Genomic DNA, 19,026 nt, shown 5'->3' on the forward strand with positions numbered 1-19,026 from the left:
TCTCACTTAACAGGGACATTAAATGTTATGCTTGATTAATTTCTAACTTCTGTGTGAAACCCAGGTCAGTAAGGTAGCTGATATCGTTGGATATTTTTCCTTTGTGTACAAGGCAGTCCACTGCTATACCACTCCACACTATAACTGCTATGCATATTTTCAAATTGTTAATTAATTTATGTCCAGTGAGTATATTTAACATGGCACAAAACTACTGTATCTTCAAACCTATAATAAAATGCTTCTTCCTCTTGTTTTTTTTTCATATCTTTTTATTAGCATTATTGTCTACAAAAGTAGCCAGCGGTCCAAGAAAGTGCGTCTGCAGCAGTTCTTCACCCCAGACAAATCCACTGTCACTAGCGTGGCGTACATGAAACGCTGTTTGTATGCTGGCTTGGTCAGTGGCTCTGTGGCCATCTACACCAGATCACAAGGTATGTCTCTTGTGGGATGGCTTATTGCACTGTTTGTTGACCCTCTTAAATTGCCATAATGAGGCCACTTATGGTTAAGTCACCCTTATTACGTGAAACAGAAACATATTCTGTCAGGATTCAGGTTGTGAGTTGGACCCAGATGCAGAGAGGAGAGGAAGGGTAGTTTGTGAACAAATGTTTATTATAGATTGGAAGCAAACAAAAAGGGCTCAGAGAACTATATCCGGGATTAGCAGGGTTCCAAGGAGGGCCAGTCTGGCAGGGTATGAGTCCGGGTTGTCAGTGGGCCACAAGAGGTGAGCGCTGGTTTGCGGGGAGCAAGGGCAGACGGCAGACTGGGGACAAAGAGTCAGAATGGGTTAGAGATAAAATGACGAGGTCTTCGAGAAGCAAAAGGTGGATAAGGCGGCTAGGCTACGAACTCGACATAGAGCGTTGATAGTCTGGCGACGAGTTGGAGTCCCACAGTGTCTTAAGAGTAGTCAGGTGTAATTAGGATGATAAGATGCAGCTGCTAGACTTTAACACGTCAAGCCTGCAAAGCACTCATGACACACGCACGCACACACACACACACACACACACACACACACACAAGGGCTGCACTCAGTGTGCTGAAAGAGCAGCCCTGACATATTCACTTAGATAATTGAAATGTGTTTTAAAAATGTGTAACTGAGCACTGTTTACGCAGATATTTAGTCTGAGCCTGATCTGAATGGAAGTCAGTCTTAACCACATCACATGAAGTAGTGCACTGTTGCTAAATTGGTGGCTCTGCAACAGTGGTGCTTGCGTTAGATTTAACATTTATGACCTGTGACCTAAATAGATATATTTTTGTGCACATCGTGCTTCAAAAAAACAGTACAATTTCTGTTAGTATAAGATAATGTTTGGCATTGAATGTAAATGTCTGTTCTGGGTGAAACACCGTCAAGAGTTTTCTCTCTCCAAATTACTGCGTTAGGAAATGTTTCTCTTGCGTTGTGGTACTGTTTCCAATTGCTTGGTTGTCTGAGCGAAGTCATTCTGAAAGAGGTGACCTATTTAATGTCCTCGCTTCCAGACATACACACAGAGAGGAAAGGATCCAGGCTGGACTCTCTTCCCACAGTCTGCCATTTTCTGTTTTGTTCCATCTGCTACTTGGCTTTCATACTCTCTCTCTGGTTCACTCGTTTTCACTTCATTCACCTACACTGTGTATTTCATAATGATAAGCATATATTTGGTCAACCAACATATCTGCGCTCCAAATACTTCTATGATCAGCATTCATCAAATGCAACATTTTTATTTATAACTGCAGTCAGACATTTCTCAGCTTGTCTTCGTATGACTCAAATCAGATGTCTTTGCTTAGTTTCCAGCTATTTTCTTCTGCAAAGATCATCAATTAGCTCTGTGTGTCTGTGTGCAGCCAAGCTGCAGTTGGCCAGAGAGAAAAATAGTGCTCACACTTGAATTTTTTTTGACTTCCCATCACAACTTGTTTTACTTGCCACACCTTTTTGGTCCTTCATCCTCTGTCCACTCATTCGGAGAGAGCATCACAGTGAGTGTCTTTATGTTTTGGCCTTTCATCCTCTCGATCTAATGGCTGATTTAATTCCTGAAGCAACTCTTTCGCTAGAAAGTGATGCTTCATGCTAAAATTGTGACTCATTATTAATCATTTGGTGGGGAAACGGTTGTCTGCGTCACTGTTGCAATGCTGCTTAAGAAAATCTTCACAGCAACTGACTTTTGCTATACTGTACTTCATCAGGGATCGCCTTTTCCTAGTCAATCATCAGGACACATATAGATTATTATTGGGTAAAAACCTGAACTATCTGTCTTATAAAAAAGTGGCTCTTATAAAGGGAGCAGAATATGAAGCCTAAAGCTAAAGTTTATATTAAAATTTGTAATTCAACTGGCATAGAATGAATTCACTCCAGGCAACCGATTTTTGTGGAGAAATGTGAGCATGTGAATAAGGTCTGTCATAAGACTATTCTAATGACTGTACCAACAGATGAAATCAGACGCTCCAAGGAACTGAATTGGTGGAGATGCAGTGTTATTGATGCTCTCACTTTATTACATTTTTATTTTATTTAATTTATCGACTTCTTTGGCATTTCACACAACAAACTTGTGGGGGAAAAATAACTACTCCCAAATAGTTGCTGCCACATTGTGAAAAGCATATGCCTACAGTTCTTCATGACAACCTTGCCGATCCAAATTTCAGAATACCTAATGATCAGTTAATCAGTTATTAATAGATCAGGTCCTGTAGAGGTTGTTTTTATGTTTGCAGAACTGTTGTCATGAGAGAAAAAGGTATACTGGTTTGGTGGGTTGTTTGTACACACGAACAGCATGATAATAAGTTGGTTGCAGCTGTCACTGTCATGAAGGGGAGCGATGAGGATTTATATAACACTGCAAGCTTGCACTTCTGTCTTTTTGTTCTTTTCCAGCACGGCTCAATCCTTTTTCATTTACTCTGTCTGCATGCACATCTAATACAATAATATGCCAAGGGTGTTGCTGGAATGCTAATTCCACCTAGCCCCATAGTGTAAGATTACCTTTGCTTTTCCAGTCATTACTGTACTGTTATTCTGAGAAAAATATCTCCCAGCATGGCACCTCTCTCCTCCTCGCCTTCCCTTCTTCAATAGCTCCCTTTGTGCCTTCTCTTGAACAAACACTGTTGGTGAGGCCTCGTTCACTTCCTGGTTGAGATTAGGAAGGTCAATGTGGCATCTGGAGGAAATAAACTTCAATTTGGACACTGGGCCCTTCTTGCTGAGTAATGGACACTTTAGAAACTCATTCATGTTTCCAGTTTAACTAAATTGGGAAATTGTTAGTTTACTGGTGTATATTTAAAAATTGTAACTGACCCTGTCCATACAGTTTGCAACATCCATCCACCCATCCATTTTCTGAGCCGCTTCTCCTCACTAGAGTCGCGGGAGTGCTGGAGCCTATCCCAGCTATCATCGGGCAGGAGGCGGGGTACACCCTGAACTGGTTGCCAGCCAATCGCAGGACACATACAAACAAACAACGATTTGCACTCACAGTCACACCTACGGGCAATTTAGAGTTGTCAATTAACCTACCATGCATGTTTTTGGGATGTGGGAGGAAACCGGAGTACCCGGAGAAAACCCACCCAGGCACGGGGAGAACATGTATCTCCACACAGGCGAGGCCGGATTTGAACCCGGGTCCTCAGAAGTGTGAGGCGGATGTGCTAACCAGTCGTCCACCGTGCCGGCTCCCTTAGTTTAATTTAAGCAATTATTTTGTGTGCTATTCGGTCTGCATGTTTCATATGTACCAAGCTGCCAATGTGGGACCCAGGCACATGGAGACCAAAAATGTGGAGGAGGTGTGAGCAGGATGGAGCTTGGCTATGACTAATTCCTCACAGCACATCTATATTCATAGTGAAGGTTGTGAAAAAAAATCAATGGCCTCTCCACCAGTATTGGAAGTGTTCTAGATGCAAATGACCTTTAGAGGTGACATTTATGAAGGCACAGTGTCAACATATCCCTGATAAAGTTCAAGAAGAATGGCCTTTATTGTGAGATACCAATGGACCGTGCAGTAGTACAAGTGCAAAGGTTGTAATAAATAAACAACATGAAACATGAACATTTTTACAGTGCCGTGAAAAAGTATTGGCCCTCTCAAATTCTTATAGTTTTCCATAGTTTCGCCACTTTGTTTAAGATCATTAAACAAAAGTTAAATATCAGACTAATATAACCCAAGTGAACTTAAAATGCTGTTTTTAAGTGGTTATTTCATTTATTAAGGAAAAAAAACTTCCAAGTTACCTGGCCCTGTGTGAAAAATAATTACCCCCCTTGTTAAATCATGAATTAATTGTGACTAATCATAACTTTTGGTTAATTTTCACTGATCACACTCAAGCCTGATCACCTGTTCAATTAAGAAATCACTTAAACAGAACTTGTCTGACAAAATCAAGTGGGACCAAAGATCTAAAAAAAGGTGCAACAAAATGACACAATACAAACAAATTCAAGAACAGTCAAGAAATAATGTAATTGACATCTATCAGTCTGGAAAGGGTTACAAAGCCATTTCCAAAGCTTTAGAATTCCAGCGAACCATAGGGAGAGCCATTAACCTCAAATGGAGAAATTATGGAACAGGGGTGAACCTCCCAGGAGTGGCTGGCCTACAAATATTACCCAAATGAAACAGCAATGACTCATCCAGGAGGCCACAAAGGAACTCAAGACAACTTCTGAAGAACTGCAGGCCTCCCTTGCCTCAGTTAAGGTCAGTGTTCAAGACACAACAATAAGGAAGAGACTGGGCAAAAATGGCCTGCCTGGCAGAGTTCCAAGGCGAAAACCACTGCTGACCAAAAAGAACATAAAAGGCTCATCTTACTTTTGCCAAAAAGAGCTGAATAATTCCCAAGACTTTTGGGAGAATACATGGACTGATGAGATGAAAGTTGACCATTTGGAAGGAAGGTGTGGGTGTCGTTACATGTGGCATAAATGTAGCACAGCTTTTCAGAAAAAGAACATCTACTGACAGTGAAATGTGGTGGTAGTGTGATGGTTTTGTGCTCCTTTGCGCCTTCAGGACCTGGACAACTTGCTGTGATTGATAGAACCATGAAATCTGCTCTTTAACAGAAAATCCTGATGGAGAATGTTCAGCCATCAGTTCATGACCTCAAGCTGAAGCGCACTTGGGTTCTGCAGCAGGATAATGATCCAAAACACACAAGCAAGTCAACTTCTGAATGGCTTAAAAAAAACAAAATAAAGGTTTTGGAGTGGCCTAGTCAAAGTCCGGACTTGAATCCATTTGAAATGCAGTGGCATGACCTTAAAAAGGCTGTTCATGCTTGAAAATCTAAAATCTTTGCTGAATGAAAACAATTCTGCAAGGAAGAGTGGGCCAAAATATCTCCACAGAGATGTGAAAGACTCATTGCCAGTTATAGAAAAAGCTTGATTTCAGTTGTTTCTGCTGAGGATGGCCCAACCAGTTATTAGGTTCAGGGGGGCATTACTTTTTCACACACGGCCAGGTAACGTTGAATATTTTTTTTTGTTGCATGTTGCCTGTAGGTGTGAATGTGAGTGCGAATGGTTGTTTGTTTATATGTGCCCTGCGATTGGGTGGCGACCAGTTCGGGGTGTACCCTGCCTCTCGCCCGAAGATAGCTGGGATAGGCTTCAGCACGCCCGTGACCCTAGTGAGGATAAGCGGTATAGAAAATGGATGGATAAATGAAATCACCATTTTTAAAAAAGCATTTGAAGTTCACTTTGTTGTTTGTCTGATATTTACATTTGTTTGATGATCTTAGACATTAATCAGAATCAGAATCATCTTTATTTGCCAAGTATGTCCAAAAAATACACAAGGAATTTGGCTCCGGTAGTTGGAGCCGCTCTAGTATGACAACAGACAGTCAATCGACAGAGAACACTTTGAGACATAAAGACATTGACAAAAAAAAACAGTCACTGAGCAATAAAGGGTTAATAGTTATCTGGTAATGCCAGTACATTATTTTTTTTTTTTGGACAATTGTACAAAGATGCAGAGTCCTCTAGCACTTAGAGCAGTTTGAATGACTAATATAGCAATAGTCCGGTGCAATGACCATTGTGCAAAGGGCGCCGAGTAAAGTGGGGAAACTGCAAAAATATAACAATTTGAGAAAGGGGCCAATACTTTTTCACGGAACTGTATTTAATATTGATCTGTCACTATCCACTACAGATGGGTTATGGATCTGCGATAAGCCCAAGGTGGTGAAGCTGGGAGTCTTGCCGATCAAGGCCATGCTGGCTGTGGAAGACCACCTTTGGGCTTCATCGGGTGGCCAAGTCTTCATCATTAGCACAGAAACACACTGTGTTAAGGTAGGTACCGAAGAAGTAACTTAAAGAGGCCAGTTCATTTTTTAAATCTTTATGAGGAGAAAGAAAAAAAGTGCTCATTTTGCTCTTATCTGTCCCTGTCTGCCTGTGCAAATCACAGAGGAAGTGCACTTGAGTGGAAGACATTATGGCAGCCTTAATCATCTCCTATCCAACTGTTAAGTCTGTGGGAAAATGTGTACCTTTAAAAAGCCAGTTAGAAAAGGATAGGGAAAAAAGACAGAGTTAGACTGTGTAGCAACTAATGGCTTGAGTTGGGAAAATTGCAAGGACAAGGTGATTAAAAACAAAAACTTGAAACTTAATGTGACAATAGTAATAATGATAATAGGGGATTTTATCTGACTTCCCTCAGTTGGGCTTCCTCTTTCCATATCCTGGAATATGACTAAGAATATGGCTTTCCCTATATGTGTTCCACTCTCATTTCAGAAATGGAAGCACCTGCAATGGAACCAGAAATAGTCCCGTCCCATTGACATGCACTCACTCATTATCTGTTTAGCCTCATTAAGCTCATTATGTTGGACCACCTGTGCCTATCTTGCTCTTATTCCGTTTGCCACTGAGGAATTAGACCTAATCCAGTCACACTGAGTGAGATGTATACAAGTATAGTTCTAATTTTTACTCCCTTTATCAGTTAAACACACATTGAGCACATTTTATTGTTGATTTTGAGCCAATTTTTAGTAGCACATTGCTCTGAGGTGCTTGTGAATGGACTCCACTCGACTAAATTTAAGTCCACCTACATGTAGTGCAATGTGTGGTGCAGTTATGTAACTTTTGGCCTGGAGAAGGCCTACTTTATTGCTGTCCTCATCGTGAATTCAATTTTACACATTAAGATTAGGTTTTTTTGTGAAGGTGCGCTTCCTAATTTGCCCTCTCACCTGTCTTATTTTCCGCACCCAGAGGCAGCTGGAGGCCCATCAGGAGGAGGGTATGGTGGTGTCCCACATGGTGGTGGCAGGGGTGGGCATTTGGATTGCCTTCAGCTCAGGGTCCACCTTGCGTCTCTTCCACACTGAGACCCTGGAGCACCTGCAGGACATTAATATTGCAACACCTGTCAACAACATATTGCCTGGTAAAATAACATCATTAACAGTGCATACTAACCATTATTAGTTACTATGTAACTTTAAGGAAATCTTGATGCTTAATGACTTCCTGAAATGTGACCATGATTTTTATTGTGAAAATTTTTGGAAAAGTGCAGCACAAAACGTCTCATTTCTCTACAACTGTCAATTCTTTTGCCACATACAGTGGAAACGCTAGGAACGTTTTTAAATGCAGCTCCATTCATGAACTGTGACCTCATGTTTGTCAGTAATTATACATCTGTGGTGATGCTTATTCAGACAGCAGGCATGGCAGGATTGTCATACCGTCATCCTCGTTCTATGGCGCTTTCAGTCTAAACACTGAAAAAGTGACCTTTAATTTGCGCTCAATTCAGAAAAACAAACAAAAAAAAAAAAACATTTGACCTCATATGGGGTACTTGCCTCCAAGTAAAGTCAGGTCCAAAGATTCAGACAGTACAGTTGATCAATAAAATGTAGTACTTTATTGATGAAGAGGACTAGCTTGTTTGTGGTTTCTACCAATTAATTCATTTACATTCTGTCGTCTGCATTATCGGTTTAGTTAGACCTTAGACTAATGTGGACATTTCTTTTTTTTAAGATTACAGTAGAACCATTTTAACCATATTGAGGTTTATTGTAGGTAGCTGTCTGTCTCAGAAAAGAGTCACAAACGTAAAACCCTCTGCATGTTTGGAAACCATCATCATAATGTATTGCTAAGCATGTTTGAAGTCAAAATTCTTTTTCCAAAACCAAATATAGAATAACTGGAAAATGGGGGTTGTTTTGGCGAGAGCAAAGGTTTCTGCTTGTTCTTTAACGAGCAATTTACATACTGTACCGTATGCCATTCTACCATAATGGCTCTCCTTTACTGTGTGCTTGTGTAAGCTAGTAAAGCTGTAATTATTGCCTTGCACAGTCAGCACAACATTGGTGAACAATGGGCCAAAAGCTTACTATCTCTTTAAAAGCTGATACTGTTATATTGGGAGAAAATGTGTGCTGGGTTATTCTTGTCCTCACAATGAAAGAGGAGGGGTCTTACCTGCCACGTAGGTTTAAGTCAAAGTATTGCTGACAACGTTCAGCGTAAATCAAATTAAATGTCAGCACGGTAAATGTCCCATTCTCTGAAGTCATCTGAGAAGCTGGCTGCTACATTGGATCTTTTAATCCGCTGTATTACATTAGCCTTGACCCAAAAAGACAGAGCCTAAAAGAATGAATGCAGTTGGTTTTAGAGGGGAGATTACACGTTCCTGGGAACTCTGGATGTGTGTCTTTGTCTTGTAATGAAACAGAGTAACATTAAGTCATGTTGTCTGACATCTTATGTGCTTGCAAGAACCAAATGTGTGCTGTGGTTGCTTGCAGTTGTCGCTCGTCAGCATCTGCAACAGTACTGTGACTGGGTCAGCTCAAACGGCATTTGCCTCTCTTTTGCCACAAAATGATAGTAACATTTAAAATTCAAACTGTTTGGCTCGAAGAAGTATGCAGTTTCCTGGGGCTCACTTTGCACATCTGGCATTTCTTTCACATCCAGCAGTTTTAATAGGACATGAAAGTCAAATCACAAGCCATAAAGTGCATAGATTTGTGGAGATGAGATGGTATGCAATACTTTGGCGGAGAGTTCAAAACCAATAGCGAAAGCTACCTCATACCTAGACTGTAAAGAAAACAGATCACTTGACCGAAGTGGAAATTTGACACAGTTTATTCTATTTTGCCAAGCTGTTTAAAGCAGTGGTCCTGTGTTCACGTGATTTAGAGATGACCTCCCTGTGATAGGCAATTACAAATGGGTAGGCCTCTCACAGACGTGAATGATAAAAGCAGTCTGCTGTGGGAGCTGACCACCCATGTTGGCTAATAAGATCCATGCAAGTGAAGCGGAAGCTGGTTTCTGTGACAGACTATACCACACCTGGAAAGCTTTGCTCATCTGGATTTATTCTGATCGAGACTTTTCCAGAATACTCTCGGGGGGATTTATCATCACAAGTTGTTCCTGTAGACCAAAATGAGACTAAGAAATGTGTTGGTTGTGCATCATCTTTGGTGTCGTTAGTATACTGGGGTTAGCTGCAAGAGAAACAGTAATGGGTTCTTGATCTGCAACTGGTTTTAACACAAGTTAGTAGACATACTAATTACATTGGAATTTCAAAAGACCCCAAAGGGTAATACAATGTGGAAACCGACGCAAATTCAGCAAGCATCTAAAGAAAGGTTCCATCATTGGGCAGATTTGAACCCAGGTCTATTATTAGATCCTTTTGACAAACATATGTAATTTAACCAGTGCAGCCTTTTCAGGTTATTGCGATAGTAAATGTATGCACACAGGAAATACACTAACCAATCATTGTAACGTCCTTTGTTCGTGCTGTGAGTGGGTGGGTGCATGGCAGGCAAGCGGCAAGGGAGTAAGTTTAGGTTACATTGTTACAGATGCGCTTTGAAACAAGAAATAAAAAAGCTTTGAAACGGGGGTGCAGGTTTAGTTGTTAAGTTCATATTGTTAATATCCACATTTTTTTTCTGCCTTTCATTTATAAATGTATTGTCCCATTTTCCCCCCAATTATGAAAAAATTTTAATTTAAAAAAAAACTAAAAACTGTAACTGTAAAAAAAACAGAAACACTGATATGTTTTCATAGCCATTGCTGTATGTCGTATTTGTACTTTTTAAAGGTTTTGGATTTCGAGGCGTACATACTCTTCCACGTCCGCCTTATAATAACTCTATAACTATGACAGACCAATATTTAGTTTATCTTCTCAGCTTGTAACAATGTGTAGCAAGGGAAAACTATGTTTTCACACAGCCTGCATAGCAATGGATTTACATGTTGATTCAAATAAGCACAAGTCATACTTTAATAACTAATTTTGCCTCTTGTTGTAGACTATCACACAGAAACCAAACTGTGCAACAGAAATCTACCATTTATTGTCAACGATATGCTCAAACCACTACATTCATAATCTAAATTTGTCCACATCGGTTCATTAAAACAAAGTGATGGCAATCTCCTGTCCCCTCGAGCAGAGTGTGTATCTCACTGTCTTCGTTCATCTCCAGTACAAAGTGAATGGGGGATTTACAATAAAAAATTTACAATAAAATAATTATTGTACATTTTTGAAGGACAATCCTGGCTGCAAATACCAAATGGAGATACTTGTTGAACTTGGCATTGTCAAACATGTTTTCATTAGTTGTTTTTCTACATGTTTGAAAGTGGTGGCACGGTGGACGACTGGTTAGAGCGTCAGCCTCACAGTTCTGAGGACCCCGGTTCAATCCCCGGCCCTGCCTGTGTGGAGTTTGCATGTTCTCCCCGTGCCTGTGTGGGTTTTCTCCGGGCACTCCGGTTTCCTCCCACATCCCAAAAACATGCATTAATTGGAGATTCTAAATTGCCCGTAGGTGTGTCTGTGAGTGCGAATGGTTGGTTGTTTGTTTGTATGTGCCCTGCGATTGGCTGGAAACCAGTTCAGTGTATTCCCCGCCTCCTGCCCGGTGATAGCTGGGATAGGCTCCAGCACGCCCGCGACCCTACTGAGGATAAGCGGCTCAGAAAATGGATGGATGTATGTTTAAAAGTACATGCAGAAGAACATTCATTCATTCATTTTCTGAGCCGCTTCTCCTCACTAGGGTCGCGGGCGTGCTGGAGCCAATCCCAGCTGTCATCGGGCAGGAGGCGGGGTACACCCTGAACTGGTTGCCAGCCAATCTGCAGAAGAACACGGAATGTAAAATGTTAAATGGAAATGGAATGGAAAAGAAGTTCTGTCTTGGCTAAGTCAGTTGTATTGACTACAGTGAAAAGAAAGAGAAACAAAGTTTCCACTCCTGCACTGTGTAACCATCAAGAATGTTGATGCAGCAACTCACATCTGTATACATATATATTTTTTAAGTGGTTAACTCTTTCTACATTTCTATTTCACTTTAAGGACTAAAGGTTTTCTGATTGTGACTCTGAATTGGATAATGACATTTTCATTATTTGTTATGAGAAAGCTTGATTCTGAATAAGTTGTGCTGAACTGGTATCCCTGAATGGGTTGCGCTCATGCTTCAAGGTTTCACAGTATACAAATAAATAAAATACTGTTGCCATTATAATCCTCCCTCAAAGTAAGTCAGTGTAAGTATGAAATGATTTTTGTGTGTGTACAGAACACATTAGCGATATCAGGAAAATGTGGGCATTGTCTTCTGTTTATTTGCTGCACTCAGTGGCGCTTTTATATTTCCCTTTCTCATGTTCACACATGTTGGAATAATTGAACTTACCCACCTTCATTTCTGTCTGGAGGTTCTCAGCATTCCCTTAGAAATGTCTTAGCTAATACGCTGTAATAGCAGTCATTTTCAAGCTAAAGCCTTGCTAAGTGCAGCTCATATTTTAGAGTAATTCTGTGTTAATAGTATTTGATATTTCTTACACTGTGCAGTAAGACTTGCATGTATGCCCTCTTTTCTCTAACTTGCAATCTTCAGGGTCAGAATACATTAATAAAGTTTCAACTTTTTGTTGCTGAATCACTTTGCTGTACAGAACGTTTGTAAGAAAGCGAGAAAATAGTGGCAGTTGGGTTGCATGGTCTGCTGCTGTGTGACCTAAATAGGCAGCCATGCATGTTTTAATGAGACAAACATCAGAGGACGCCCAATAAATAAGACCTTTAGCTTGTCATTTACACTACTATTGTTTCTCATCTGCCGCCGATCGTGATACCAGTGTTCCTAAATGGTTCCAGTCTGACATATCTGCATGAATGGTGTAGGACTGGAGTAGCTTTGGAAAGGTGTTTAAGTGATAAACATGCTAGTCATAGCTACTGTGTTTTTATTACACTATCCATTTAGCTAACTGCTTTGGGAAGAGTTTTGTGTTTAGAGACCATTTAGAGACTGCAGTGTGTCTAGTTCCACCCTTTAGGCACTGTACCACTGTGGTTGATAGCAAAAGAAAAGGGTGGTGACAACTGAATGGCACAGTGTAAAGTGGTACAGTGTAAATTGAATGCCCTGCAAGTCACACAATGCTGAATTTGACCAAGTATGGGGGGAAAATAAACCTGCTAAGACTAAGTCGCACAAAAATACTGGTCAAACAACTGTCCTGAATAACCTTGCGCAAGACCTCCACAAATCTTGTCAATATCTATGCCAGAAGGGATTGTATAACGTAAGAAACTAAACACAACCATAAACCAAACTGTACTGCTTGATGGAAACGGGGCTGTAGTCACTCTGGTTAAAAAGTGAAAATACATTAATAGTAGACAGAGCGCTTCATCAGATTAGATGTCGAAGGCTAATCCAGAAGAACGCTGTCTTCTTCATCCATAAAGATAGAAGCACAATTGCACACATGGTGCTGTTATTCTTAGTGTGTCTGAATGGCTGCTTCTGTGTGATATTGCAGTGTGTGAGATTTACTCCTCCCTCCTGCTGTTGCTTGTCGGGGCTAAGTGCGGATCAAAGTGGTGCTCTTCTGTAGGATCAGGATCGTGTGGATGTTCACTCTGGATTTATTTTAGTTCACCCTGTGGGTGGGGAACTCCAAATATTATGAAAGGGGAAGTTAACCAAGCCCCCCTAACCAGCAATGTGTCCTACTGCTCATTGCGGGCCTTCATTAGAAGCACATGTGGCCAAGATTCTCTCTCCTCAACTGGGCTTTAGAGGGAGGGGTGTACCTGTCCGCGGATCTAGCGTGATTCCTGGAGCAATGCCAGAGTGGTTGGTGTGCCTCATGTCAGGGGTCAACTCTAGTCAGGGGGGGTCCATCACAGGGACTGGAAATCATTTTTCCTTCAGCCAAAGAGGATTACTTTGTGGGAGGAAATTCAACTCAAGCTGTTAGCGCAGTAATGACTGATGACAGCCTTGCCCCCCACCTCACACCAGTAAAAAATGTTTTCCCTCCTTAGTATCATTAAGACAGATGGTAAAAATGTCAGACTAGATATTTGTAGTCCTGACGAAGCTCATACCTGAGATGAGTGTCAAATTCCACTCCCACAATCTGTCAACGCGCCAAACTTTATTGCCTTCCTTTATGAACAGAGGTATAAACAAGAGAAGAGAAGTACTCTTGACTTTACTGTGCATAGCATTGATATTTGTCACCAAGAGGGAAACAAAGCGGTGGCATGGTTCTGTTATAGCTGCCACAAGCTTTACTGAAGTGGGAGAGCTTCTTGCTTAATTATAGTATTATGCTTTAGTCATACTGTTATGCAATGCTCTTGTGTTTCTTTGTGTAACTGAGGCTTGAAAAGAGCTACATTCATTCAGGAACTTTTCAGTGTTGCCTTGGAGATAAATAAACCTGATCACTGCAGAAATATACAGACTCACCTTCCTCAAACAACATTTTATAGCCTGCCAAAGTGACCTCTTTTTCCCTGGAGATTTATGAAACACCATCTGGACCAAAGTATTGGGAAATAGAGGGATATTGAGCACAATGCACGTGTGTGCATATACAGTATATATTGTATAAGTGAAATAACATCATGCTTGTGTTTTTCCCCAGGGAACCAGAGAGTGTCAGTGAGCAGTTTGTTGGTTTGCCATGGTATGCTGCTTGTCGGAACCAACCTGGGCGTGACTGTGGCCCTCTCTGTCCCCAGACTGCAGGGTATCCCCAAGGTCACAGGTAACACAGCTCCAGTATATTAATAATTGTATGTGTAGGTTTATGTTCAGATTGTGGGGAAACAAATAACACCTCACCAAATATAATGAATATGACTATGAGAAAAGGCAGCTCTAACATTAGATACATCTGGTTTAATAAGAGCCAATGCATTTACAAATAATGCATGTTTTTAATTGACGCTGTCATAGTGATATTGATGACCCTTTACTGAGCACTTTTTTTAAAATGAAATTGAAAGCTTACAAAACAAGAACATTATTTTGGTAGCTAATCTACAGTGTATTGTCAGACTGTTTTACTGTTTTCCATATGTGTAAAAAGTATATTATCATTAATAATAAACATATTAACTTCACATTTACCTTATAGTGCTGGATAGCTGTGAGAAATCACATGGTTCTACTGCATTAATGTGAGGTGTCAACATTTCAACTGGTCTAACTTACCAACAGTTTTTTTTGTGTGTGTGTTTTTTTACCTTTAAAAGACTGCAATAACAAAGAGTGTATACTACTGTATTTGTATTATATTGTGTAGTGGTGTAAAGCTGTAATGCCTCACACTGAGATGGTTTCAAACATTTTCGCTCTTTTGTAAGGAATAAAAACAGCGACCAATACGCATACAATGAATCCATTTTCAGGGCATTGAATTGATCGCAACTGGACTGTTCTGTTTGTGTTCGAAGACGTTTCGCCTCTCATCCGAGCAAACTTTCATTTCATGCAGCAAGGCTTAGTTAGGATGCACTAGGGTTAAACAAAAGTCCGCTAGTTTATTGTTAAGGTATAGAAAAACTCCATAGCGGAAATTAGCATATACGTATGTTATGGAAATGCAAAATGTTTAAACAACTGCTACTTAAACACACACAGAGTAGCAACTAAGACAAACAGAGTACACAACAAAACTCACAGGCATATATTCTCTTGACTCTGTGGAGCTCACATTAAAAATGAATATTTAAGAGGTTCTGTGTGTCTGCAGGTCGGGGCATGGTATCCTTGCATGCTCACAACGGCCCAGTTAAGTTCCTAACTGTGGCCACAGCGGTGTGTAACCGACCCTCGGGCCTCCCTTCCCCCGCTTCCTCAGAGTCAACCCAGACAGTAGAGCCAGAGGACGGAGAAGGCATTCTGCCCCCCTCAGACTCTGCGACACTGCCTCAGGGCCAAGGAGTGTGGCTGGGAGAAGCAGGCTGTACCACCATGGCTTTCCAGGACTCACTGTCTTCCTCATCCTGCGGCTCTTTAGCTCAATCCCAAGGCTCCTTGGAGCACGGGCCCGAGGACGGGGCCCTTTATGATGTGCTCCATGATCAGGCCTACCCCCACAGCGGCCGCCGCACCAGCAAAGTGGATGTCAGCTCTCTCCTGGTGGTTTCTGGAGGTTTGGGCCACCGCAGGGTGAACAAAAAGACCAAACAGTCACGCCATGGAGACAACACCTCTACCATCCTGATCTGGCAGATCCCGTTGCTCAACATGTGACGCACCAATAAACCAGTGAAACAGAACTGAATTACCAGGAAGCAGTTTTAAAAAAGGGGATATTTAATAATCATACAAATGGCTCTTGACTTGTTTCAGGCACATATAGTGGTTATAAAAGGTCTACACGCCCCTGTTCAAATGCCAGGTTTTTGTGATGTACGGGAGAAAAATAGACCAAGATAAATCATTTCAAAAACGTTTTCCACCAATAATGTGACCTAGAACCTGTGTAACGTAAAAAAAATGTTTTCCTTTTTTTTTTTTGGGAGAAATAAAACAACTGAAATAATGTAGTTGCACAACGGTGCACACCCTCTTATAACTGGGATCATGTGGCTGTGTTCAGAATTAACCAACCGCAAACGCAATAATACATTTTCACGCATTTTGTTATGGTCGGATGAAACCAAGGTTTAACTTTTCGGCTATAATTCCGAAAGTTATGTTTGGCGCAAACGCAACAATGTTCAACACCAAAAGAACACCCTGCCTACACTGAAGCGTAGTAGTGGCAGAATCATGCTTTGGCTCTGATTTTCTGCTGCTGGAACTGGGGCCTTAGTCAAGGTGGAAGGAATTATGAACAGTTCCCAATAGTCAGTGTCAACGCAAAACCTTCAGGCTTCTGCGAGAAAGCAAAAAATGTGTCAGGAAAAACCTACGAGAACATCGGAACTTTATTTGGGGTTAATGTGAGACATTTTAAATGGTGGCAGGTGTTTGCAGACTCCCATTTAACAAGAGTTTGAATGAAATTGGTAAATTCTGAACACAACCACATCCCCAGATACAGTATAGAGAGGGTGTGCACACTTGTGCAACCAGTTCATTTCAGTTGTTTATTGTTAATTACCCTCTCTAAAAGATTTTCTTTTTAATTTTAATTGACTCGTACAGGTTATAGGTCTCATTAATGGTGGAAAAGTTTTTGAACTGACTAATATTTGTCAAAAAAATGTTATATCACAAAAACTTGACATTTGACCAGGGTGTGTAGACTATATATATCCACTGTATATCCCATCCATTGTATATCTGGTGGTAGACTTATACTGATTATGGGCCAATCGCAACAAAGTACCGGTAAATGCTTCATTTAAACCTGGATGACATCACTTGGCTCCACTACAGTATTCCTGATGATATCTTAGTGCAAGATAAATGAAAAGGAACTCTTCTGTAAAAACAGACTTAATCTTAACACAGCTAATACATCAGATGACTTGCCACCATTTTTAGTTTGTGTAATGTACCTGTATTGTACAAAACCACAGTTTGTAAAACAGCATTGACTTTTTTTTTTCTTCTTGTATGAGGTGTGTGAAGTTACAATACGGTTATATAATTATTATAATTTTTCTCTCCAAGATTAGGATCAGGGTTCAGGAATTCTGTCAAGACTTGTTGAGTTGTTATGGAGTTGACTCAGGTTTATCTGTAAGCATTTTTGGGGGGATCAGACAAAGGTTCTTTGTGTAATATAAAATATCATTTTCATAGAACTAGTCCAGTGCTCACGCTCGTGCGTTTACAAAGAAAATTGGTAAAAAGGTGAAATAATGTTGACTGATTTACTTTGGAAAGACTGGTAAGATCTCTGGCTGGCCAGTGTTCTCCACAAGTGGAAGAGTTTTTGTTATTGACCGAGTGTTTTGTTCAGCCCTAAATCCTTTTTGTTGCTTAGTTAAGAATATTTAAGAGACTGAAAAAACAAATACTTTTGTTTTGTTGTACTGTATATGTTTGTATGTACAGTACTGTACTTCTGTTATGTTCTTAATCAATATAAAAAGTTGTTTTATTGAGATACTTGTGTATTTTTGTTCTAAGATTGCACCATTTTCAGAATTTTATTTATATTCTAACCGAAGTAATACACAGTACTTAGCATTGCGCAAACTTGATTGAATGTGAATGATTAGATTACTAAACAAACAGTAGCAGTGTTAGGAAGAAGAACAGAAGAGTGCATTTGTTAGTTGTTGATTGTGTCTTTACTACATGTTGGGATGAGCAATGTCCCTGAGGTCGGTGAGTAGAGCCTGATGGAGCTCTTGCAGGATTTCACTGTGCATTTCTCCCACTGCTGAACAGAGAGGGTCAAGCCATTTTCTCACTCAGAACGCCTACGTCCACTGTTGTGCAACCATTTTCACTATTCACCCGCCATCAAGGGGAGAGATAGGCTTGAGACTCTTTTCATACTCGCATCCAGTTATCAGTTATGTTCGTACTCCTGTGGTGGTATAATATGGCTTACTAGTAAACTTATGTCTGTCTAGTTGTTGGCATTGCACATGCTCAGAGACAACTCCAAGGCTCTGCTGTGGTTTCCATGGAGACGCTTATGTCATGCGCACACATCAATCCCCGGCCTGTCTTTGTTCTCAGAATATGTCTGCCATTTAAACCTGCCCTCTGAATACCTCCTAATCTCACAGGTTTGATGGTGGTGTGATGCTCCCCGCTATTTATATATGGGCAGACCAGTTGGTACAACACAGTCTCCACAGAGGAGGGGTAATGGACCTTCTGTTGCATTGTGGGTTGTGCTTTTATTATTATTGTTGTAAACCACTGATTAGGAAGTTTTTCATTGTCATTGTTTAGCAGGATGACAAAAACTACTTTGTAAGAAATATGTGGCACAGGCCAACAAACAACACATTAATTTCTGGGTGCAGATCCAGATCGAGGTGCAGTTCCAGGAATTACTTTTCCCTTTTAGAGAGGGTGGTTAGATATAAAGCTGCACAAGTTGATGCTGTTCCAAACGAGTCCATCCATCCATCTTCTGAGCCGCTTATCCTCACTAGGGTCGCGGGAGTGCTGGAGCCTATCCCAGCTATCTTCGGGCAGGAGGCGGGGTACAGCCTGAACTGGTTGCCAGCCAATCGCAGGGGACATACAAAAAAACAACCATTCGCACTCACATTCACAACGACGGGCAATTTAGAGTCTTCAATCAACCTACCGTGCATGTTTTTGGGATGTGGGTGGAAACCGGAGTGCCCGGAGAAACCCCACGCAGGCATGGGGAGAACATGCAAACTCCACACATGCGGGGCGGCCGGGGATTGAACCCCGGTCCTCAGAACCGAGGCAGACGCTCTCACCAGTCGTCCGCAGTGCCGCCTCCAAATGAGTTCAATCTAGTAAGCAAAAGGAAGCCTGATTGGTTTGTTTGATAAGAAAAGGTGACCTGCATCGTGTCAAAATGTAGTTATTTACTCTTTTTCTTGATAATTGTACATATGACAATATCCCAGATGTCCATCCGCAGGGTCGCAGGCAAGCTGGAGCCTATCCCAGCTGACTTTGAGCGAGAGACCCTTTGTA

The 19,026-nt window shown here is 41.0% G+C and overlaps 1 protein-coding gene across 2 annotated transcripts in view; it reads left to right on the top strand.

Annotated features, from left to right (window-relative positions):
- The window catches only part of arhgef10 (Rho guanine nucleotide exchange factor (GEF) 10), a 55,804-nt gene extending 38,310 nt beyond the window's left edge, over positions 1 to 17,494 (top strand). For both annotated transcript variants that reach the window (XM_061695617.1, XM_061695618.1), the window contains exons 25-29: positions 280 to 437; positions 6,234 to 6,376; positions 7,313 to 7,487; positions 14,069 to 14,191; positions 15,182 to 17,494. In XM_061695617.1, coding sequence (XP_061551601.1) covers positions 280 to 437; positions 6,234 to 6,376; positions 7,313 to 7,487; positions 14,069 to 14,191; positions 15,182 to 15,684 — 1,102 coding nt within the window. In that variant the 3' untranslated portion in view covers positions 15,685 to 17,494. The remainder of the gene's footprint in view (positions 1 to 279; positions 438 to 6,233; positions 6,377 to 7,312; positions 7,488 to 14,068; positions 14,192 to 15,181) is intronic.
- Positions 17,495 to 19,026: the final 1,532 nt, after the last annotated feature.

This window comes from Phycodurus eques, chromosome 14, assembly GCF_024500275.1.
Source record: "Phycodurus eques isolate BA_2022a chromosome 14, UOR_Pequ_1.1, whole genome shotgun sequence".
Lineage (NCBI taxonomy): Eukaryota > Metazoa > Chordata > Actinopteri > Syngnathiformes > Syngnathidae > Phycodurus > Phycodurus eques.